Below are 26,396 nucleotides of genomic sequence, written 5' to 3'. Positions count from 1 at the left end.
CAGGATCGGAGGCCCGAGGAGTTTGGACGATCCGAAGAGGGGTTTGGAGGATCCGAAGAGGATCGGAGGCTCCGTCGGTGGAATCGGAGGACCCGAACAGGGTTAGGGCTTACGTCAGCAAGGTTACGTCATGGCTGATGTCACTGATGGGATTTTGGAGGATCCGAAGTTAGGATCGGACGATCCGATTGTGTTCGGACGATCCGAAGTCATGATCGGAGGATCCGAACCATTTCGGAGGGCCCGAAGCCGAGTTCGAACGGCCTGAAAACCGTCTATAAATAGAGGAGCCGAGGTTCATTTGTGACTCGCTCATTTCCTCTCTTCTCTCTCAATTCCTAGGCCTTCCAACTCAGATCTAGGGAGATCTAGGAATCCTACGGGAAATCCGGAAGTGGCTTAGTGATCTATACGTCGTCGCGGAGCTGTGGCCTAGTTTTGAGGCTATCAACAGCAAAGGGCTAACGATGGATGCAGGTATAGCTTTGGCATCCTAAAAATATTTAGGAGTATGCGTTAGCTTAGTTAAGGCTTTTAGAGCTTTATTGTTGATTCTTGGATATGTGCATTGTAGTAGCAGTAGACTGGACTAGTAGGCTTGGAGTCTAGACCAGCGGAGCTAGGTTTGACCAGCAGTGATAGAGGTACGTAAGTACTGACCGAGATAGCCGGCATGATTGCATATATGTTGCATGAGTATGTGCTATATGTCTTATCAAGTTTTACCATCTTAGCACATACATGATTTTACGTGTGACTGCATCCAGAGAGATGTGAGTCATTGACAGTCTCCATAGGGAACAGTGATCTCATATTGGACTCAAGTCAGGTATGACAGTTTCCACATGGGACTTGCATCCTGTTTTGGATTTGGGTTAGGATGGGGTTGGCTCAGCCCTGATATGGAATATACGAGTACCCCGCGGAGTAGCTCTCTAGCCGGTACTGTATATTTTCGGCGCCATGAGCAAGTGTTTTCATTTGAGTTTTAAATCATATTGTGTGCGCATATTTGTATTTATATCATTGCTGTCTTATTGAGCGTTCTAGCTCACGCCCCTGTGTTTGGGTATCGTTGTGTACCTTGTGGCGGGGCAGGTTTGAGGCTGGACGGTCCAGGCGGCTCTCAGCAGGATTGAGTTTGGGAGAGTGCGAGGTTGTAGAGGGTAGGGATTTTTTTTACCCTGAAGCTTCGATTTGGTTGTATAATATTTATACAATATTGTTATCGTCGGTTGTATTCTGCCGATTGGATTTGTTGTATTTTAATTATCCGCTCCTTATGCTTTAATTTTAATTGCATGCGTTTTTATCGTAACTCTGATTAGTTAGTGGATCCGGGTTGGGTCTCTACAGAACATCTCTGTGGGCTCTCGGATGCCAACATCTTTTGAAACTGGTATTGATGGAAGAGAAGGATCTTGGGAATGTGGTATGATAATGCTATCGATGAGCTCAAATAGATAGACTCTTGAACTTCGTCATCCTCAAACTTGAGTGGCAACATATTTCCATCATACCCTATTTCTTCCATAACATCTTCCGACTGAGGTTCAATAAGAAGAGAAGACTCAAACACCTCTAAATCTTTAGCATGATTTGATTCGAACTCCCAATCCTGGTTCTCTGATTCATAATCATTGAACCAAATTGGGTTGGTCACTGCTTGAATATCTTGTTTCACTTCCTGTTCTTGGTGTACATAGAGGATTGATCTCTTCATATTCTCTATTTGCTCCACAAGGTGGCATCTAGAATTGATTAGATCTTTTATATATGACTCAGTCGATGCCACAAACTTGTTCATTATCTCCTCTAGCGGATGTAAAATCAATTGAGAACTTCCCTCCTTCTTTTGATTAAGCTCGAATGGTTGGTCTGTAAAATTTGGGTATTGAGTATATTGTGTGTATTGGTGGCTCCATACATATGGTGTAAGATCCCAATATCGGTAATAGTCAAATTTTGCCATATCATCCAACATGTGTTTTATAATATCATCATCTCGTCAAAATAGTGGACTACCGGTTGTGAAAGCTCCATCATTTACCCATCTTCTTGTCACTGCATCCAAACCATCAAGAAAAAATGTAAGGATAGAATAGTTAGAAAAAGAATGATACCGGAATATGGTTGTCAAATCCTTGAATCTCTCCCATGCTGCGTAGAATGGCTCTCCGTGTTGCTGGATAATACTTGCGAATACTTGTATATTTGACATCTCAAAGTATTACACCATAAGAATTCTTCCAAAAAAAAGATTAGAAAACGGTGAATAAAATAAAAACAAAAACACAAATAAATTAAACTCCTTCCTCGGCAACATCGCCAAAATTTGGTAGCTCTTAATCGTATCACGCCCAAATTAACCCAACTCAGTTCAACTAAATAAACATGTAGTAGCGAGAGTATGGATCATTCCCACGAGGAAGATGCAATTTATTGTGTTCTTAAAAATACTGAAAAAAAAATAAAAGGAGATTTTTGGATTTTCAAAATTAACTACTAAAAATTTAAAGCAATTTAAAATAAATTTTATCGCTAGCATGCAAGATTAAGAATATGAGAAATCAATAAATAAACATGTCTTGGTATTGATCGACTACACCCTTGAAATAATTCATTCGACCATCGATTATCTAAAAATAATAAATTCTCATTGAATATTCATCATTGGAAACTTAATTCCTATTTTACCTTAATTTTAGTTAACTAGACACAAGCATTCTAAATTAACTCTTACCAATGAATTAACCCAATACAAGTGATTAAGGTTTAAATCCAAGGTAGCATGCAAACTAGTAAAACTGATGAATCTAGACAACACATACACAAGCGGATGTATTTAATCTAGTCAATCGTTGTTCCTACAAATTAATAAATTCACAAGCGGAAGATTATTAATTGTAGTTGCTTCACAAATTATAGAAATCAAACAATTACGGATTTAATTTCTAATTTAACTTTAGATTATATGAGAAAATTATTATGTGATCAATCTAATTATCTCACATACAAGTATAAAATAAATCCCAAATAACTTTTGATATCCAAATAAAATTAAACACTGAAAATTTGAATCTCACGAACAAATAAATTCAAGGTCTTGTCTTCCTCAACCAAGAATTAAAACTTAGAAAAATTAAATCTAAGAAAAAGGAAGATAAAACCTAGCCGCTAGATGTTTCTCCTCTCTTCAGTCGTCCAAAGATGATTCAAGATCTGATGTTTTATCTTCTATTTATATGGCTTGAAAAGCCCACGAGATAAAGCCCGGAAAGTCAAGGATTTTAATTCCCAAAATTTCCTATTTCTGAATCTGCACGAAGCCTTGCTCGAGCGGCAAAAAGTCTCCGGTCGAGCGAGCAACTTTCTGCCAAATATATTTTTTCCCGCAGCACAGGTCTCGCTCGATCGGTAAAAAATTACGGATCGAGCGAGCAAGTTTCTGTCTAGCGCGCAACGATTTTTAAAAATTCATAACTGGAGTTCTAGCCGTCGATCAAGCTGAAATTTGGACAGCAGCTTCAAAACATCTTCAAATTCATTTTGAATGGTGGAGATTAGATTTCAAAATCTGTAGCATCAAAAATTAGTTTTTGACCATTGCTGCTCCGTAATTCATTATTGCGGCTCTACTCCAAATTCTTCTTTTTTTTTCTGCGCTTTTCTTCTATCCTTTGCTCCATTTATTCTCTTTACCTTCATTAAATCACATACAATGATTAGGAACTATAAAATGAATTTAATAAATCAAAATGCACCTAATCCTGACAATTTAATCCAAGTAAACTTTGGAAAATGTCGACATATCAGTATCTCTTTCAAACACATTGGTTAATGCAGTCGTTGAAATATCAACCTCAGAAACCTTATTTTCCTTAACCACTTTCGTTACAAGATTATTCAACAATTGATCAATCTCATTCAGATCCTCAGTACAAGAATTTTGTCCATCGGCTTCGGTACTTTTCGTTTCCATGTGACCATTTTCTGCATTTTTTCCCCCTCAGGCTCAGCACCAACAGCACCTTTTTCATCTCCCAAGTCATCAACACCTATACTTTTTTTAATCTCAAACTCGGCACAAGCCACACCTTTTTCCTTATCCAATCAGTCACCACATGCATCTTCACCCTTCTTCAATTCACCTATATCTGAAATATTGATCTTATCTAATTCCTGAACATCCACACCTTCTGCATTCAAATTATCATATAAACCAACACTTTCACTCATAAAAATTTGGTCACCATCTGTATTTTTTTCTTTCAACGAATAATCAACGCAATTCTTGATAGACACATCAACAAAATCAAATAAATTACCACCTAGGTCATGTCTCGCACTCAACTCCTCTTCCTCATCGGTCACATTGTTCCATCAACAACGTCATCAATACTTGGATCATTATCAACTACAAGACCCTTACCTTTGCGATTTCGAGCAATTTTTTTCTCCAACACCAGATTTTCTTTCGCATCAACCAGCTTCCTCTTCGCTCCAACTCTCTCATGTTTCAACTATGCACAAATTCGTTTCAATATTTTAATCTTAGCCATTTGTTTATTCACAGTTTTTTCGAGTTCACAATTATCTCTCATGCCTCCTTGTTCCTTCGAAACCGGCAGCAAAAACTACAACAATAAAAAAATTAATGAAGAATGTTTTTTTTTTCTAAAACATGAAATAAAAGATTATACTCAAATTACCTTGTTGTCCAACAAGATTTTCTCCTCCGTAAAGGGATATATCGACAAAACCTGATCCAAAAATAAATATATATAATGCTCCATTATTCGAAATATGATTAGTATAGAAGATACCTTGGTTGAATATATGACATCAAAAATCGCTTCAGCTTTCACAACATTAAAATGGATCTTGCTTTTTTCAAAACGAAACAGGCGGGGGAAGATATGGAAACCACCTGGTACAGCTAATGACGGCACTCTCTCATACAACCAAGCCTAAGCCAAAAATCATATAAGTAAACAAATTCAAAAAATTAATAGCACAATAACTCATATAATTATATACTCACCAGCAATCCAACCGTGCAACCATCCAGATAAATTTTACTTGCTTGATTATCTAATTCATGGTATAGAAACCGAAACGCAGCATCTCCCCAACTAAACTCAAAAAATGTGCTCAGTTAATCAATATAAAGAAAGATAAAACCAGGAGTAATGTAATTACCAGTCGAGAATATTACAAAATTAAATATGAACAAAATAAACATTCGAACAAAATCATCAATGTCAGCTTGGACATTACTCCTCGCAAGTGAAACAAGATTCTCTTTGATAACAATCCTGTGAGTATTACTTATTTTCCCTCCAAAGTGTCGAGACAGGAAGCTTGATTCCAACTTGAGGTCCAAATCAATTTGTTACCCTCTATGATGCAAACCAAGCACGGTGGATAAGTCTCTTGAAGTGAAAGGAATGGAAATATCACCACCAACAATGAACGAGCATGAAGGGCTATCGAATCTTTTAAAAAGATAGTCTACTCTGCCACTACTCATAGGTAGAACTGACATGTCTATCTATTTACCAACTGGAGTATCTTTTATTCTACTCAGTTGTTCATTCCCTATAATCAGCTTCAACTCCTCCATAATTTTTTTACAATAAGCTGGGGACATCATATAAATATTACCTTGTTGTTTTACATCGACTCAACTTCATCACATATTTTCTCCTCATCAGCCATTTTTAATATTTCAAAATCATTCCAAAATATTTTCATTATAAAAATAACAGAATGAAATATTGCACGGAAAAGAACAAAAGCTTCAAATTTGGAAACAATTGGGTACTTATGTACAAAAATTTGTCAATTGTCTTCAACAATATAACACTATCAAATATATATTCAAAAAATCAAAACCATCATATTTCATAACAATATAACATTCATTTACTAAAATTGATCCTTCTTCACAAAGATACTTCAAAAACAAATTCAAGAACAAAACCCTACAAATTGGGGATAAAATATTTAAACTGAGGAACTGTCAAAAATAAATACGAAACTTAGGAATAATGATGTTAATATTTCGACAAATATATGCAAACAAGAACGGTAGCAACCCATTTGAGCTACAAAACCCTAAAATAATGAAAACACATAAATATTAAAGATTCATACAATGATGACCAAAATTATTCCTCTAAACGATAAATTTTCTCATTTACTCGAGACAAATCATATATAGTGGTCGATTTCAAAAATAGAAAACAAAGTTCCCCTATTTTCAATTTTTTCGACTTCTTCACAGTCCCGATTTATTTTTCTTCCTCACTCCACAAGCTCCTTCAACTGACTTATCTTTTGAATGTTTGTTCGTCTCGTCATCGGTGCCATTTTCTGAGCTGAAAACCTTGTCGTCAAAGATCACTGCTTTTCTGGAAGAAGAATCGGTTGGGTGAGGGAGGGAAACTACCGATCGTCCCTATTTTCTGTTATTTTTTTTATTTGAAAATTAAGAGTAAGGGATAGTGTTGGGTATTACATGATTTTAGGGACGTTTTGATAAATTGACCAAAGTAGTGTGTAGAAACAAAGGGCACAGAGATTGGAAACAAAGATTTTGTGAAACCGAGATCAGAGATTTATCACAAATTTCTCCATTTTAAACTCAAATTCTAAAAAAAGATGAAACTCGTCCAAAATCCGACCTTTGACACTCCTCTGGCAACATTTGATCCACATATATTTATCAAACCATCCAAATCCAAATAAAATCTCAATCTTTTGTAAAAATTTTTACTAATATTCTTCACACCAATCGATAAAAAGCAGCGAAAAAATCGATCTTTTACTTTAGCCATGGCTTCTGTGCTTCATTTATCCCTTCTCTTCTCCCAAATTCAATCCCCACAGAACCCATCTTATAATGCATCGGACCCTTCTTTTATCACCTTTAATTCCTCAAGAACTGAGAGATTTCAGCGCAGAAGTAGAAGCTGTAATCTCAAGAATGGCGTTATTTGCAAGTCATCTTTTAGTGATATCCCACTTCTTGAGTCCAAAGATGAGCTTATCGGGTCACTTAAGCTCAAGTTGTTGGTAAAATATTATCCCTTTGCTCTTTTTTTTTTTTGTTATTATTACGATTTTTCTTTAGTGATGATGATATTTTTGTCTGTGAATTGTAAATGGAATTATATTCTATTTTGGTTTTGTTCATGGTCTTTGTGCATTAATTTCTGAATAATTATTGCTAGAATGTTTTTTTTGTGAGGATCCAAGAAGTCTAGTTGGGTGAGAGGTTTATGTAATTTTAACTTTTATGGTCGAAATTTGGTTTCTCTGAAAACATAAAAACAATGATGAAACTTGAATGTTGCATACTCTACTTAATTTGTTGACAAGATGCTTTTTTTGTTGAAAATATGTGCCCTTTTTTCTCTCATAGTTGCTATTAGAAAAGAATGCACAAAAATAATGATAATAACTCAATCCATACGAGATTTCTTGTTTCCGTGTTTCTTTGTGCTCAAACTGCATCTACAAGAGCCTCAGGTCGCATTTAGCATGCAGTATGTTGTTTTCATTTCATATGTCCCAATTGGATCTTGGGCAATGTCGAGATCTTACTATTAATCTTATAACAATGTGTATGACCAAAAGTATCATAAGTCATTCTTTGTTAGAAAAACTCCTATATCTAGAGTACACATTGTACTCTTGCCACAGATTCCTATGGAATGCCCTTGGCAAAACATAGAAGAAATCCATGTGTGTATACGAGTGGCGAATTTCCATCAACGGACAAGCTTCTACTTGAATTACATATACATTGAATTTGTCTCCACGTGACTCTCGTAGAGTTAGAAAGCAATCATAATGCAGGGTCCATTTAGTAAGGCTATTGTATTATTTTGGGTCGCGAGATTAATGTTGCACATTGAACTAAATCCCTACTTGACTAGCGAGAGTTATCTAGGAAAATTAGGATAAGGAGGGACATGAATGAGATAGAAATACAGCCTTAGTCAACGAATTCTTTATGTTTAACATTCGTTGACATAAATTGCATTGTGCTATACATTACACTATGCTTAAATAGCGAGTAGGTCCTATAAACACATGATCCCACAAATTGGACAATGTGTAGAAAATTGACGAGGTCATTTATTTAAATGATTGTCAAACAAAAGTTAATAGTCTTAAATTTTCCTAAGGGTCATTCAATGAACTCATCTCCTCTTATCACTTATCCATGCATGCTGATGAACATAACTAGGTATCAAGAATTTTTGTACTGAATGAGCTAGATAGATATCTTACTTGTCGACTGCTCATCTACTAGGAACACAAATTTAGAAACTGCAGTCTCAAAAAATGTGTCTATTGTTTTCACTTACTATAGAATCGCAGGCCCATGAATTATACCAATCTCAAGGTTTTTATCTAGGCTTCGTTTGGTAGCATTATTATTAATCTATGTATAGTTTATCTTATCTAATCCTACATTCTTTTCGCCATATTATTTATCCTTCTATTAATTATTTATTTTACATCAATCAAATCATTAATTATTTATTTTACATCAATCAAATCATCGAATTTAAATTACTATATTACCCCTTATAAATAATATTAATCATATTTTATTTATTATTAAAAGGACAAAATGATAATTTTGTATTTTTATATAAATTTCAACCAATCAAATAAAATAAACTATAATCTATCAATCAAATCAATTACTATATTCACTATCATTTTTTATTTATTTTTTATTACATTACATTACTTATCTATGTATTATTTATCCTATCATCCATACCAAACTGAGCCTTCATATGCATAAATGGGTATCAAGCTATGGTTTTGCAAAAATAAAATAAATTGTTAATTGAACAAAAAATATGTTGCAAGAATCTAAATCTTAGAGCCATAGGTTGCTTGTTGAGCATCTACTCGAACATTATGTTGTCAAAACCAACATTTGACCAAAAGAAGAATTTTTTTTTTAAAAAAAAAATCATTAAATTTGTCAAAAATACATTAAATTAGGTAAAACTTGTAAATCAACCGACAAGAAACAGGTGTGCTTTGACAGCCAAACAAGAAAAAAATATTATATCATAGATTTAATATGTAGGATCTTGTGATGGAGAATTTGTTATCTCTATTGGAAGTTAAAAAAATCGTGTATTGGTCTTCATTGCAGAGTAGTGTTTCTGGTTTAAATAGGGGCCTTGCCGCAAGTGAAGATGATTTGCGGCAAGCTGAGGCTGCTGCAAAGGAGCTTGAATATGCTGGAGGTGCCGTAGATCTGTCAACTATTGATGGTCTTGATAAGCTTCAAGGACGGTGGAAATTAGTTTACAGTAGTGCATTCTCGTCTCGGACACTTGGGGGTAGCCGTCCTGGACCACCCACCGGAAGGCTTCTTCCTATAAATCTTGGTCAGGTATGCATGCTTGTACCTCGTGTTATGATATGTGCTTATCTTCTATTTTAGAAAGTGTTTGAATTTTAATGCTAATGTAGTTGAGAATACATGGTCTGATGTGTGTAGATTATTGTTCGCATCCATCATTAACGACTTTGTCATCACTTGAAAACTTCTTGTTGCTTTTACTCCAGTTTAATATTTTTATATTTTATCTGAAAATTATACATGAAATTGTTTCCCCCAGAAGCAAAATTGAAATTCAGGTTCGGTCTCTATATTCGTTAAGGAAATCATGTCTAGTACTTGCCACTGGGTTATGCTGGTGGCATAATACCATTCTTTCTTCTTGAAAAGGTATTCCAAAGAATCGACATCTTAAGCAGAGATTTCGACAACATAGTTGAACTTGAATTGGGAGCTCCATGGCCTTTACCGCCCGTCGAATTGACTGCAAGTTTAGCCCACAAGTTTGTGCTCATAGGTTAGTACTTCCCATTCTGTTATTTTGGTTCAAATACTTTCGGTAAATTTTCTCTGTTAGTATTTATTATAATTTGACAACTATTCTTTCGTTTGAAAATTTGCATTTTGATTCTTGCATATGAACAGGAACTAATAGAATCAAGATAACTTTCGAGAAAACAACTGTGAAGGCAACTGGGAACTTATCACAGCTACCACCATTGGATATCCCCCGTTTGCCAGATGCATTTCGGCCTCCATCCAATACTGGAACTGGTGAATTTGATGTCACGTACCTCGACTCTGATACACGTATCACTCGAGGAGATAGAGAAGAGCTCAGGGTTTTTGTTATCGCATAATTTTCGAGGGAGTATTGGAATCATGTATATTTGAATTTGCGATTGATTCCCTTGTTTGTTCATCTTCTTTCATGTTCAAGATTTGTATAGAGCCACAAAACTATATTGAGAAGTGATACAGCCATTTAACAGCTTCGAGGATATTTTTGGACATTATCATACGTTCATAAACGTTATTCCACAGGAGAAAAATGTAACAAAGTATGTTTAAACAGCAACAGGAGGCTGCAATGCTTCAGGAAAAGACTCTCGCGGGACATGGAGACTCCGGAATTACAATGAGCCCAAAAATCCCAGGGATTCAACCATTGCGGATATTCTCCTCCTGGTAAGCCTCGACTATATTTTCCCTGTGTTTCTTGATTTTAGAATGATTTGAGATGGGGGTGATTGTGAAACAAGATTCTTTGCAAAAGTGAGCTGATAACGAAGCTTGTTTTGCTGTAACTTTGCTTGAGACTTGAGCAGCATATCAAATGAAGCTCGACATGTAAACGAGACTACACTGTGTAAGAGAAATAAATGTTGTACATGTCCCCACTACTCAAAATTTAACATTAGATTATCATTCAACATACTGTCCGAGTCATGTAAACGCTTAAATTATCAGGAAAAGGGCGTAGATAGACAGAACACGCAATATAAAAGGGTAGAAGTAATTCGTCGACCAGAAAAATATTCCGGTCTCCCATATTTCTGTTATGATGTTTTCATATTGTCCAATCCAACACCAGCCTGCATCCACGACCATGCATCAACATAGACATGAACTGCTAAACTCTTCTATATTGGTCGAAAGATTTTCGTGCCAATTACAGGATAATACGAGTAAGAGACATATATATACATAGAATTCGATTTTACATGGAAAACGAGATGAGATCTTACAAGAAACTTGTGAATGCTTGAGGTGATCCGTTAGAACTCTGTGCAGAATTTTTGCATGTCTCCATGGATGTCACCTTGTGTGCCGATCACCTCCATGAACTTCTTCTTATCCGGCGCAAGCTTTATTGCAAACTTAATTTACCACCATATAAATTCAAATTTACTTCAGTTATATACACACATATATAATACAATCAAGAATGGATGAATAATTAGAGATGTCAAAATGTGTTAAGTCCGTCGGGTTGACCCCTCATGCCATAAAAATAGGTGGATTTGGTCGACAATTTTTCAACCCACCAAAATGGTTGCAGGCCGGCCCGTACTTATCCACCAAATTACACATAAGTGTTAGAGTAAATGCCCAACAAGCCAACTTGTGGTTGTGGGTTTTATTTATTTTGACGTGTAAACACTCTTTATTCAATTTATTGATTATCTTAATGGTATACCTTTATATTTATACCCATGTAACGACATTAATATAAAGACCTTGAGATTACTATAGTTCATGAGAAATGTGATTACGCAATTGTTGGTAATCATGAAACACATTTCTCAGTGACTGTAGTCTCTGAATTAGTTCATGGTCGATGAGCTTTCAAGAAGAAGGATATTGAAAAGGTCGATTGAGATCAGTATTCGAGTCATGTTGATGCTACGTTTCATTAGCATGGATGTAGAGACATCCACATATTCGAATAGGTGCTTATTGGATAAGTGCACTGAACAACCCTCACCCTATATTCTCTAAGTGGTTACCACTGGTCGAGTAGAGAATTTATAGTTACAGTTGTGCACCATTAATCCTCACGACCCAATACACCACTGTAGCTCTATCTAATGAGCACTCCATTGTGACTTGTTTTCCGACTCCTTGAGGGTCATAAGGTGGCAAGTTCGGTGCATTGTAAATTGGATAGGAGCTTGTGCATTGTAGTTGGGAATTCAGTTGCTCACTTTTAATAGTGGATGTCCTATGTGTTCTATCAAATGAATATCTCAATGAATCTCTGGCCAGAGTAGAATGTATGTTTTAGAGAAAAGAGTTTCTCTAGTTACATGCAAATGAGATATGACATGTTGGAACGTACACATAGTTATTGAAATCAATTGAGGTCTCGACATACCAATGCCCTAGTTTCAATCGGGACATATGAACTGAAAGGATCGTAATGCACGTTAACTATAACTGAAGGTTCTTGCAGGCACTATCAGTTTGTATCTATGAGATCCTGACGCGACGTTGCTAGGCACTAATCACGATTCAGTGGGTTAAGCCGAAATGAGTTCGGACATCGATAATTAAAAGAGTTTAATTAATCAATAAGGACAATTAGGGTATGTCCACAAAAGATTAAATATCTTTAATCTAAAATCGCAAAGAGTTGTGATCCCATGACTAGCATACACCTGAACCATCGAGGGCCACACAAATGAAAGAGTGGGTGCCCGGTTAGCCAACTTGTGGCAAAGGGCTTTTGTGACTCTATGTGTAAACAATCTTTGTTTAATATAATTTACACTTTTATATTGGCATTTACTTTATCTTTTATCATATTACTATGTTGTGACGTACTATACGATGTTTAGATAAAGACCTTGAATATACTAGAGTGCATGTAAGATGTGATAGTAGAATTGAATGACTATCATGAAACACATCTTATAATCACCGTATATTCTAAACAGTTCCTAGTCAATTGAGCCGCCCGCTAATAAAGATAAGGATCGCTCGAGATTGAGACTAGCATTTGCGATGCCTAGGTATCATGTTTCATTGGTATAGAACATGGAGATGTTCGAAGCATGCAAATGGATATTCATATGATGGATGATCAAACTACCCTATTCGGACTTTCCAAGTGGTTATCATTAATTGAGTGAATAAGTCCGCGGTTTTGGTTGTACACCATTAGTCCTTACTACTTGAAACATCATGGAGACTCTATATGTTAGTATTGTACTTTGACTCGTTTACCGACTCTCTGAGGGTCATCAGGTGTCGAGATTGGGTACAGTTACGACACATATAGGAATCAATGCTTTGTTGTCAAGGATTCACCACGTTTGCGAGTGTGGATATCCTATGCGATCTGAGGAGATATTAGTGTGACAAATCTCTGGTCAGAGTGCATGATGTGCTTTAGGTTACTTGGTTTTCTAGTAGCACATGCGATGTCACTATTTGATCTTCAAGATGTATTGCATAGTTATCGAATCTCGAACGACTCTTGATGTACCAATGGTTGTTGATTCGATCGAGATATATGGATGAAGGGACCGTACTGTACGCTAACCAAAACTTACTGGTTCTTGCAGACACTATCAGTGATACCTAGGGAATCATGGGGCGATGTTGCTAGGCGCTCTTACCATGATTCGATGGGTAAGTCGGAAATTGTTGTTCCGAGTCACAAGGAGTTGTGAGCATACGGCTAGCTGTATCCCTGAACCATTGAGGGTTACACAAGTAATGGATTACTAATCCCCGTTGAGATAGTTAAATTTAAAGAGTTAAATTTAGCGAAAGAGAAGTTGGACTTCTTAAGTAAAGGAAGTGAAATTTCCTAAAATGACATAGGGATGACCATTTTTGGAAATCACTGAATTCGGATTCAGAAAAATTATCTTGGCTTTAAAAGGTGCAGAAATGATTTCTGTGCACATTGATAAAATCGGTTTATCAATCGGAGTCAAGATGAAATTTATATTAATTTCTATAAAACAGGCTTGGCTTGTTGGGCTTAAGTTATGACTAATGGGCCCTAAGGAGTTAGTGTCATATTAGACATATAATTAATCCAGTACATAAATTATATATAGTAGATGTAAGAGATTTCGAAAAATACAATTCATTCCAAGTTGGAATTTTTGAAAATACTGCTACACACACATCTACAGTTTTCGGAAAAATCCTAGAACAATTCTAAGGAGATTTTCGAATTCTGACTCCCTTTTTGAGAGAATTCAGTCTGTGATTTTTTCGAAAAATTACATTCTGAATTGACAGATCAAATCTGTAAATCTCTTCGATAAACATCTGATTGATTTCTAGTGCAATCAATCAGAGGGTTTCTGTTTTCTATTCGTGGACCTAATTCAGGAGTTGATCGAGCAAGTCATCAGTTCCTGTGATTTACAACAAGAGCATATTTAATATTTTGGAGTCCATTAATCAAGCCACAGCTTGAAGAGGTAAAATATTAATTGTTATTATTATTTTACTTGTAGATTTTAATCGTAAGAATTTGATAAACATGATATGGAATCGTTCCATATCAGAAAAGAAAAATTTTTAAACTTCCGCTGCTCCGGGTATCAGATCTGACTGATCTAAAAACGTGTTCCAACATTGTATCAGAGCCAGGTTATTCTCAGATCAAACGATTAAAATTTATCGATTGTACAAAATTTTGGCCTCGGTTTTTTGGAAAACAAAACAAAATTTTAAAAAAAAAATTGAAGGGAAACACGGGCAGCGCTGCCCAGGGCAGCGACGGGCTGCCTAGGCCCCACGTGGGCTGCCATGTCCCACGTGGAGGCGGGGCTGCCTGGGAACGTCCCGGGCAGCCCGAAAAAAATTGAAATTGTTATTTTTTAAGAATTTTAAATTTTTGAAATTTTAGTTTTTGGTCCGATCGAAAATTGTTTTGATTAGACCACGAGGCATCGGGTCAAATTATTTGAGTCTGAAATTTTTAAAATTGATTTTTGGATAAATTTGAATTTTTGGAAAATTTATAAATTTTATTCATTAAATTAGATTTTACAAAATTAATTATTTTGGTACAATTGATGATAATATATGATCTTATGATTAAATTAGATAAAATTTGATTTTATCTTTTTAATTATGTTGTCATTGCATGCTATCCAATGATTTAATTATTGAATTAATTATTGGATAAGAGGATGATCGATTGCCTTGACCAATTTTGTAGGTGTATGTTAGGTCGTTTTACATTTGGTTTTTATTATTGTTGTTGAGTTTTATTAATGGGCTTGGTTTATAGCCCAAATTGATTTATTATTTGTAATAAAATTGGGCATGGTTTATGGCCCGTTTCCACCCTTAAATATGTATCCCCTACTTGTCATCGAAATTTATTGTAAATTTATTAGACTTAGTGGGAGATAAAGATTTGAAGACAATGGTGGGCCCAGCAGACAATAAAGACCGAAGAAATGTAAATTGGAAGCTCAATGTAATAGGATTGCATTGCATACTTGCATATCACCTAGGATTGGACTTAGACTCGTGATTGGCAACCACGGGTCGATAAGATCTAGGCATCGATCATCCTTTATATAATATTTGATATTATTGTTGTAGTAACCCGCATTTCAAATTAGTGATTAATGAGTAATTAATTACGTGATCATGTTTAAATTAAGTAAAACATGATTAAGTAAGTTCTTGTTGGGGTAACGGACTTCAGAAATGGATTCAGAGTACTCGAATTAGTTGAATTGGTTCAGCAGGATCGGACGCTCCGAAGTAGACTTTGGAGGATCCGAAGTGGATCGGAAGCTCCGTGCCAGGATCGGAGGCTCCGATCGAGATCGGAAGCTTCGATCTGGACCAGGGCACACGTCATCGCTTACGTCAGCAAGGTGACGTCATGGCTGATGTAATATTGAGCGATCGGAAGCTCCGAAGGTGCGATCGGAGGTTCCGAACCGGGATCGGAGGTTCCGAACGCTGTCTATAAATAGAGGGTCCGAGAATTCATTTTCTCGCACCAATTTCCTTTCTTCTCTCTCGATTCCTAAGCCTTCTAACTCAGATCTAGGGAGATCTAGGCGTCCTATGGGGAATCCGGAAGTGGCTTAGTGATCTAGACGTCGTCGCGGAGCTATGACATAGTTTTGAGGCTATCTACAGCAAAGGGCTAACGACGGATGCAGGTATAGCTTTGGCATTCTAAAAATATTTAGGAGTACGCTTTAGCTTAGTTAAGGCTTTTTAAAGCTTTATTGTTGATGCATGGATATTTGCATTGTAGTAGCAGTAGACTGGACTAGTAGGCTTGGAGTTTAGGTCAGTGGAGCTAGGTTGTCCAGCAGTGTTAAAGGTACGTAAGTACTGACCGATATAGCCGGCATGATATATTTGCATGTATGTTGCATGAGTATGTGCTATATGCTTTATCATGTTTTAGCATGTTTTACCGTCTTAGCACATACGTGATTTTACGTGTGACTACATCCGGAGAGATGTGAGTCATTGACAGTCTCCATAGGGAACTATGATCTCATTTTGGACTCGAGTCAGGTATGACAGTTTCCATATGGGACTTGTATCTTGCTTTGGATTCGGGTCAGGATGGGGTTAGCTCAGCCCTGATATGGAGTATACGAGTACCCCGCGGAGTCGCTCTCTAGCCGGTACTGTATATTCTCGGCGCTTTGAGCAAGTGTTTTCACTTGAGTTTTAAATCATCTGTGTGCGCATATTTGTATTTATATCATTGCTTCGTATTGAGCGTTCTAGCTCACGCCCCTGTGTTTGGGTATTGTGTACCTTGTGGCGGGGCAGGTTTGAGCCTGAACGGTCCAGGCGGCTCTCAGCAGGATTGAGCTTTGGAGAGTGCGAGGTTGTAGATGGTAGGGATTTGTTTACCCTGAACCTTCGATTTGGTTGTATAACAGTACTTATACACTTGTGTTATCGTCGGTTGTATTCTGCCGATTGGATTTGTTGTATTTTAATTATCCGCTCTTTACGCTTTAAGCTTTTGTTGCGTGCGCTTTTACTATAACTCTGATTAGGTAGTGGATCCGGGTTGGGTCACTACATTTTTAGTATCAGAGCGACGCATTGCACTGGGAATATCGTAAAGCGGATTAAGTAATTATTTGTTCTTATGTAACAGATGGCAGATTACGACGAGAGCCACGGTAGCGTAGACGGCGGTCGTTGGGGCGATCCGGATGATCGTAGACGTCGGGGACAGCCCGAGGAGCGCAGGCGAGTGAGCATGCGTAGATTCAAGGAGGTTAGCCCGAAGCCTTTGACGGGTGGTGAGACAGCTGAAGAGGCGGAGGATTGGATTGAGAGGATGGAGCAGTACTTCCAGGAGTTTCGTTGCACGTCGAGGATAGGATGGAGATTTTTGCCTTTATGCTTGAGGGAAGAGCGAGAAAGTGGTGGAGATCTACTTCCGCACCGTTCATAGCAGCTAGAGGTGCAGCTACGTGGGTTGAGTTCCGTACTGCTTATCAGAGGTTGTATTTTCCTTCAGCTCTTCGTCAGGCGAAAGCCAGTGTGTTTTTGAGTTTGCGACAGGGGACGATGACGATCGAGGAGTACCAGCAGAAGTTCTTTGATATGCTACCTTTTTGTCCTCATGTTGCTGATAATTCTATGGCGAAGTTTGATCATTTTCTTCAAGGGTTGAACCCTGACATTCATCGTATGGTTGCTGTGGGCGGCGATGGGACTTACGAGGATTTGGTGGACCGTTGTCGCCAGGCCGAGGACAGTATTCAGAAGAACAGGGGAATTTACTCTTCTTCTTCCACGTCAGCGAGTGCTAGTGCTTTGGGCCCTAGGGGGCAGTCCTTCAAGAAGCCAGGAGGTACTTCTTCTTCTTCCTCTGGATCTGGTGGAGTGCATAACTTTGGTGGTCAAATTCCAAACCGTTGTCATCAGTGCAGACGCAGGCATCCGCCAGGACAGTGTGGTCGATCGACCAATGCGTGTTTCCAGTGTGGCCAGGAGGGTCACATGAAGAGAGATTGCCCGATGCTGGTTGGAGCAGCGAGTGGTTCCGGAGGTTCTCAGGCATCTGTTCAGCCACCTCAGTACCAGCAGCCACCTTTTCAGCAGCAGTATTCGCAGCAGCGCCAGCAGCCGCAGCAGTTTCAGAGACAGCCTACTCAGACTCTTTCTCGGGGTCATTCTTCTTTGAGGCCACGTACCTAGGGTCAGGTCTTTGCGCTTAACCAGGAGAAGACAGAGGCTGACAGTGATCGGATGATTGCAAGTATCTGTAGTTTATGTGGTTTTCCTGCATATGTTTTGATTGATACCGGTGCATCACATTCTTTTGTCTCAGCACGTTTTGCTAAGAAGTATAGATTGCCGTTTATTCCTTTAGACGTGTTGCTAGTGGTTTCTACTCCTATGGGGAGCGAGGTTTTAGCCAAGCGTCTAGTTGTGGGTTGTGTTTTGGATTTCGAGGGACATCAGCTTAATGCTAACCTGATGATTTTAGCGATGGAAGATTTCGATTGCATCATTGGGATAGATCTATTAACTACCTACCGAGCGATAGTGGATTGCTATCAGAGATTTGTTCAGTTTCGTCCAGAGGATGACGAGTCGTGGTATTTCTATGGTGAGGGAGCGCGACCCCCGATGCCAGTGGTTTCAGCTCTGAAGGCCCGGCGTGCTTTAGAATTTGGCGGGGAAGGCTACCTTATCTACGCCATTGACGCATCCTTAGGAGAGCCAGATATCCAAGAGATACCAGTGGTTCGTGACTTTCCAGATGTGTTTCCGGAGGAGATTCTAGGTTTGCCACCAGTAAGGGAGATTGAGTTTGGCATTGAGTTAGTGCCAGGGACTACACCGATTTCCAGAACTCCTTACCAATTGACACCGTTAGAAATGAAAGAGCTGCAGAAGCAATTGCAAGATCTTCTTGATAAGGGTTATTTTCGACCTAGTGTTTCGCCATGGGGAGCCCCAGTACTGTTTGTCAAGAAGAAGGATGGGTCGATGCGGTTGTGTATTGACTACCGTCAGTTGAATCAGGTGACAGTGAAAAATAAGTATCCTTTTCCGCGGATAGATGATCTCTTTGATCAGTTGCAGGGTACTTCTGTCTATTCGAAGATTGATCTTCGGTCTGGGTATCATCAGTTGCGAGTTCGACAGGAGGATGTTCCTAAGACAGCATTTCGTACGCGATATGGACACTATGAGTTTCTAGTGATGCCGTTTGGTTTGACGAATGCTCCAGCTGTTTTTATGGATCTGATGAACAGAGTTTTCCGCGACTTTCTGGATAAGTTCGTGGTGGTGTTCATCGATGACATTTTGGTGTATTCTCGCAGCATGGATGAGCATGCCTACCATCTCTATACTGTACTGCAGGTCTTGAGGGAGAGACAGTTGTACGCGAAGCTTAGTAAGTGTGACTTCTGGATTGACCGACTTGTGTTCCTTGGTAATGTCATTTCTCAGGAGGGCGTATCTGTTGATCCTAGCAAGACAGAGGCTATTTTGAATTGGTCACGTCCGACTACAGCTTCTGAGATTCGTAGTTTTCTTGGTTTAGCAGGATACTATCGTCGTTTTGTGGAGAATTTCTCTCAGATAGCTAAACCTTTGACTCAGTTGACGAAGAAAGACGTTTCTTTCGTTTGGTTTGATGCTTGTGAAGACAGTTTTCGTGAGTTGGGACGTCGTCTGACGACAGCTCCAGTTCTTGCTTTACTGTCTGGATCAGGTGGTTTTTAGTCTTCACTGATGCTTCTCTCCAGGGTTTGGGGTGTGTGTTGACTCAGAATAGCCACGTGATCGCTTATGCCTCCAGACAGCTGAAGACTCACGAGGAGAACTATCCCGTACATGATTTAGAGCTTGCAGCCATTGTCTTTGCTCTTAAGATATGGCATCACTATTTGTACCGAGAACGATTTGAGATCTTTACCGATCATAAGAGTTTGAAGTATCTGTTCACTCAGGCTGAGTTGAACATGCGGTAGCGTCGTTGGATGGATCTGTTGAAGGATTACGATTGTGAGATCAAGTACCATCCAGGTTCTTCAAATCCTGTTGCTGATGCGCTTAGTCGCAAAGTTTATGTGAGTTCCCTTCGTACCAGTTCGGTACGGAAGGCAGTGGAAGAGTGTTGTTCTTCAGGATTCACATTCCGTCATAAGAAAGAACAGCAAGGGATTCGTGTTTCTTCTGTGCTTGCAGAGCCAGCGTTGTATCGACGAATCCGGGAAGCTCAGAATTCTGATCTGAAGACGCAGAAATTAACCCGTTTGGCTGAGGGTGATAATACTTCTGGTTTTCATTTGCAGGGAGACGGCCTGTTGTGTCTTTCTGGTTGAGTTGTGGTACCCGAGGACTCTACTTTGAGGGATGAGATCTTATCGCAAGCTCACCGCAGTCGATTCTCTGTACATCCAGGCAGCATGAAGATGTATAAGGATCTTCGCACTCGATTTTGGTGGAAAGGGATGAAGCGCAGCATTTATCAGTTCGTATCCCGATGCCTTGTGTGGCAGCAGGTCAAGGCAGAGTTTAGACGACTCAGAGGGTTACTTCACACCTTAGAGATTCCTGAATGGAAGTGGGAGCATGTGACGATGGACTTTGTCACCCACTTGCCTATGTCTTCTAGGAATTGTGATGATATTTGGGTTGTCGTGGATCGGTTGTCAAAGTCAGCGCATTTTATTCCCTATAACCGCGATTACACCTTTGATAGGATGGCGCAATTGTATGTGCGGGAGATTGTTCGATTGCATGGGATTCCGTTGAGCATTGTCAGCGATAGAGATCCGAGATTCACCTCGAGATTTTGAGGTAGTTTCCAGCGAGCCCTTGGTACTACTTTGAGCTTGAGTACGGCTTATCATCCAAAGACGGACGGACAGTCGGAGCGTACTATTCACACTTTAGAGGATATGCTTCGCGCGGCGGTGATGGATTTTGGTCCCGCGTGGCATGATCATTTACCATTGGTGGAGTTCGCCTACAACAATAATTTCCATCGAAGCATTGGCATGGCACCATTTGAGGCTCTTTATGGACGTCGTTGTCGTACACCTTTGTTTTGGGACGAGGTTGGCGAGCGTCAGGTTGAGGGTCCTCAGATGATTCAGCAGATGATTGATGCAGTAGAGTTGATCCGACGCCGGATTAAGGCAGCCCAGGATCGACAGGCTAGCTACGCGAACACTCACCGTAGGCCACTTCATTTTGAGGTAGGGGAATACGTTTTCTTGCATGTGTCACCTTTTCGGAAGGTGATGAGGTTTGGTCGCAAGGGTAAGCTGACACCTAGATTTATTGGTCATTTCGAGATTCTCGAGAAGATTGGGGATGTGGCTTATCGTCTGGCCTTGCCACCCGAACTTTCGGAGATCCACGATGTGTTCCACGTGTCCTTGTTGAGGCAGTATGTGGCGAACGAGTCGCATATTTTGCATCCAACCGAGGTAAAGGTATATCGGGATCTATCGTATGTGGAGAAACCCCTGCGGATTCTTGACAAAAAGGACAAGGTACTTCGTAATAAGCGTATACCGTTGGTGATGGTACAGTGGAAACGCAGAGGGACAGAGGAAGCTACTTGGGAATTGGAAGACCGGATGCGAGCCGAACACCCCGAGTTGTTTTGAGCTCCTGTATTTCCTTGTATCAAGTTTATACTTGTTCAGTTGTAATAAAGAACATTTGGTTGGCTATTTATGTTTTCCTCTAAGACTTAAATTTCGAGGACGAAATTTTTTAAGTGGGGGAGAATGTAGTAACCCGCATTTCAAATTAGTGATTAATGAGTAATTAATTACGTGATCATGTTTAAATTAAGTAAAACATGATTAAGTAAGTTCCTGTTGGGATAACGGACTTCAGAAATGGATTCAAAGTACTCGAATTAGTTGAATTGGTTCAGCAGAATCGGATGCTCCGAAGTAGACTTTGGAGGATCCGAAGTGGATCGGAAGCTCTGTGCCAGGATCGGAGGCTCCGATCGAGATCGGAAGCTCCGTCGGTGAGATCGGAAGCTCCGATCTGGACCAGGGCACACGTCATCACTTACGTCAGCAAGGTGACGTCATGACTGAGGTAATATTGAGCGATCGAAAGCTCCAAAGGTATGATCGGAGGTTCCGATCGTGATCGGACGTTCCGAACCGGGATCGGAGGTTCCGAACTCTGTCTATAAATAGAGGGTCCGAGAATTCATTTTCTCGCACCAATTTCCTTTCTTCTCTCTCGATTCCTAAGCCTTCTAACTCAGATCTAGGGAGATCTAGGCGTCCTACGGGGAATCCGGAAGTGGCTTAGTGATCTAAACGTCGTCGCGGAGCTATGGCCTATTTTTGAGGTTATCTACAGCAAAGGACTAACGACGGACGCAGGTATAGCTTTGGCATCTTAAAAATATTTAGGAGTACGCTTTAGCTTAGTTAAGGCTTTTTAGAACTTTATTGTTGATGCATGGATATTTGCATTGTAGTAGCAGTAGACTGGACTAGTAGGCTTGGAGTTTAGGTCAATGGAGCTAGGTTGTCCAGCAGTGTTAGAGGTACGTAAGTACTGACCGAGATAGCCGTCATGATATATTTGCATGTATGTTGCATGAGTATGTGCGATATGCTTTATCATGTTTTAGCATGTTTTACCGTCTTAGCACATACATGATTTTACGTGTGACTGCGTCCGGAGAGATGTGAGTCATTGACAATCTCCATAGGAAACTATGATCTTATTTTGGACTCGAGTCAGGTATGACAGTTTCCATATGGGACTTGTATCCTGCTTTGGATTCGGGTCAGAATGGGGTTGGCTCAGCCCTGATATGGAGTATATGAGTACCCCGCGGAGTCGCTCTCTAGCCGGTACTGTATATTCTCTGCGCCTTGAGCAAGTGTTTTCACTTGAGTTTTAAATCATGTGTGTGCGCATATTTGTATTTATATCATTGCTTCGTATTGAGCGTTCTAGCTCACGCCCCTGTGTTTGGGTATTGTGTACCTTGTGGCGGAGCAGGTTTGAGACTGGACGGTCCAGGCGGCTCTCATCAGGATTGAGCTTTGGAGAGTGCGAGGTTGTAGAGGGTAGGGATTTGTTTACCCTGAACCTTCGATTTGGTTGTATAACAGTACTTATACACTTGTGTTATCGTCGGTTGTATTCTGCCGATTGGATTTGTTGTATTTTAATTATCCGCTCTTTACGCTTTAAGCTTTTATTGCGTGCGCTTTTACTATAACTCTGATTAGGTAGTGGATCCGGGTTGGGTCACTACAATTGTTGTATGCATGTTTATACTAAATTGTATGAATCCCGCAAGCATACAAATTATTAAATGATGAGACAATTTTTCAAAATTAAAATCCTTAATTTTAAATATGATTTAAAATTGATATCAAGATTAACAAGAGGGAATTTAAATATTGTTTAAATGTTCCTACCTTTCATCAACGATCAATGTATGAGATTCTACCCACGGGCATGGTCCGGCTCATATTATTGGGGGGGGCCCGTTCGTCGGAAAGCTGTACATTGGATCGACACACGTTGTAAGTTGGGTGGAACTCCCATGGGATTGGCTAATATTATTGAGGATCCATATGGCGACCGTCCATCACAACTTAATATTGATGGGTCATCTTGACATGTCACAATAAACGGCGTCATATTATTGGGCCCTTATTGGACATGAGGTAAAAACATGGGGGTTGCTTTGGAAGCAATTGAGCTCTACCTTTTGAAAATTATGGTTGGCTGATATTATTCGAGACTATGATTTATCAATTGGACTCCATGTTCCCACTAAGGAAACCAGTTTCTCGTTTTCACTAAAGGGTAGTGAAATCGTTAAAATAATGGGAGTGTGATTCATAAAATTAATATCGCCTTATTTTATGTCTTAGTAAATTAATTAAGCAATCACTGATTATTGTCTGTTTCTTTTCAGTATTTCATTATGATGAATTCGCGAAATCCACTATACTCTATTCTCGAACAAAACAAATTTACTGGCGCAAACTATACGGAATGGTTCCGTAAGTTAAAGATTGTTCTAAGTTCGAAAAAGGCTTTCTACGTGTTAAAAAATTTTCCTCCCAAGGAAGCCCCGGCTGATGTGAGTCCGGAAGAGTTGGCTAAACTTTATAAATGATGGGACCATGATATCAAGGCGAAAAGCTACATGCAGGCTTCGATGAGGATGCAGTGAATGCTGCTGACATTCACAAGGCCCTCAAGGAACTTTTTGGAGCTCAGTCGAGATCCGAGAGGTATGCGACTGTCAAAGGGCTCATGACATGCCGCATGCAAGATGAGACTTCGGTCCGTGAGCATGGGGTACACATGATTGGGCTCATTGAAAAGTTGGTAACACTCGATCTGACATTGGAGCACGAACTGAATGCGGACTTATTACTTCTATCTCTTCCTTCGTCGTTTGACGGTTTTGTGATAAACTTCAATATGAACAAGATAGAGGTCATCCTTGAAGAGATTTAGGTCATATTTCCTCAAGGAGGATGAACAAGCTAGTGGGAGAGGGCATGCTTGATATGTCTGATATTAACTCTCTACCAACTTGTGAGTCCTGCCTAAAAGAAAAAATGACTAAAACTTCTTTCAAAGGAAAACCTGAGCGTAGTCAAAATCTGTTGGATTTGATCCATACAGATGTTTGCAGCCCATTTAGTATTGGTACTAAATATGGTCACACCTACTTCATTACCTTTACTGATGATTATTCTAGGTACGGGTATTTATATTTGATGAAATATAAGTGTGAATCATTTGAAAAGTTCAAAGAATTCAAGGCTGAAGTAGAAAACAAACTAGGTAGGAGTATTAAAGCACTTCGATCAGATCGAGGTGGAGAATACTTGAGTACCGAGTTTTTGGGCTATCTAAAAGAGAATGAGATTCTCTCTCAGTGGACTCCTCCTATGACACCTCAGCTAAATGGCGTTTCGGAGCGTCGCAATCGAACTTTGTTGGACATGGTTCGATCTATGATGAGCTTCACTGAGCTCCCGCCTTTGTTTTGGGGCTATACACTTGAAACGGTGGTATTGTTATTAAACAATGTCCACACTAAAGCAGTGAACAAAACTCCATATGAATTATGGAATGTCAAAGCTCCTAAGTATTCGTACTTAAGAATTTGGGGATTTCCTGCTTACGTGAAGCAGACAGTGGGAGATAAGTTGGATAGTCGATCCACCTTATGTTATTTTGTAGGGTATCCGAAGAATTCAATCGGATATTATTTCTATCATCCTACTGAAACAAAAGTGTTTGTTTCGAGAAATGCCACCCTCATGGAGAAGGAGTTCTTACTTGATAAGAAAGACAAGATGATGGAACTCGAAGAAATACGAGAAGAACCTGAGATACAAAATAACGATCCCGCACCTCTGGAACCAATAATTGACACGCCTCTTCCTAGAAGATCCGAGAGGACTTTTAGACCTCCTATTCGACATGGTCTGCTTCTTGAAGGGGATCAAAGTGCACCCGACATTGGATGTGATCCAAAAAACTTCAAGGAAGCAATTTCTGATGCTGATTCGAACTTATGGCTTGAAGCTATGCAGTCGGAAATAGACTCGATGTATACAAACCAAGTTTGGTCTTTAGTAGATCCTCCCGATGGAATTGTTTCAATAGGGTGTAAATGGATCTACAAGAGAAAACTTGGGCCTGATGGTAAGATACTGACCTACAAGGCACGATTGGTAGCAAAAGGTTATACTCAAAGACAAGGTGTTGACTATGATGAAACTTTTTCACCAGTCGCAATGTTCAAGTCCATAAGAATCCTTATTGCCATAGCAGCTAGGTATGACTATGAGATATGACAAATGAATGTGAAGACTGCATTTTTTAATGGAAACATTAAGGAAGAGATCTATATGATGCAGCCCGAGGGATTCACATCCATGGGAAGCGAGCATAAGGTATGCAAGCTTCAGAGATCAATTTATGGTCTCAAACAGGCATCAAGAAGTTGGAACCAAAAATTTGATGAAACAATAAAGGACTTTGGTTTTATCAAGAACCCGGAGGAACCGTGCGTATACAAGAAAGTAGTTAAGGATGCTATGACATTCTTAGTACTTTATGTTGATGACATCCTACTCATTGAGAATGATGTAGGGATGTTGCAGTCAACAAAAATATGGTTGTAAGGTAGATTCTCGATGAAGGACTTAGGTGAGACATCCTATATTCTAAGAATACAGATCTATAGAGATAGATCTAAGAGAATGATAGGACTCACTCAAGCAACCTATATCGATACCATATTGAAAAGGTTTTCTATGGATGAGTCCAAGAGAGGACATCTACCTATGTGCCATGGAGTTTCTCTATCCAAGTCTATGTCTCCCAAGACTGATGAAAAGATAGAGAAAATGACACACATACCATATGCGTCAGCCATAGGGAGTATCATGTATGGGATGATATCTACCAGAACGGATGTGGCCTATGCTCTGAGTGTCACGAGCAGATATCAAGCCAACCCCGGTCAAATGCA

General features: G+C 39.2%; 1 protein-coding gene and 1 pseudogene across 2 annotated transcripts in view; one reads left to right on the top strand and one right to left on the bottom strand.

The window, feature by feature from the left end:
* Positions 1–6,617: 6,617 nt before the first annotated feature.
* The window catches only part of LOC140887318 (plastid-lipid-associated protein 6, chloroplastic), a 92,290-nt gene continuing 72,511 nt past the window's right edge, over positions 6,618–26,396 (top strand). The window contains exons 1-4 of one of the 2 annotated variants that reach the window (XR_012151791.1): positions 6,618–7,080; positions 9,194–9,436; positions 9,776–9,902; positions 10,031–10,357. Coding sequence is in view for 1 of the 2 variants with exons in the window: in XM_073294495.1 (XP_073150596.1) it covers positions 6,841–7,080; positions 9,194–9,436; positions 9,776–9,902; positions 10,031–10,245 (825 nt within the window). In the remaining variant the exon portion in view is untranslated. Of the gene's footprint in view, positions 7,081–9,193; positions 9,437–9,775; positions 9,903–10,030; positions 10,781–26,396 lie in introns of those variants that run through there. The other variant, XM_073294495.1, reaches the window with a different exon arrangement.
* The window catches only part of LOC140887324 (glycolipid transfer protein 1-like), a 33,497-nt pseudogene continuing 18,045 nt past the window's right edge, over positions 10,945–26,396 (bottom strand).

This window comes from Henckelia pumila, chromosome 1 (genome assembly GCF_033568475.1).
Source record: "Henckelia pumila isolate YLH828 chromosome 1, ASM3356847v2, whole genome shotgun sequence".
Taxonomy (NCBI): Eukaryota; Viridiplantae; Streptophyta; class Magnoliopsida; order Lamiales; family Gesneriaceae; genus Henckelia; species Henckelia pumila.
This window is presented reverse-complemented; position numbering and strand designations above follow the sequence as displayed.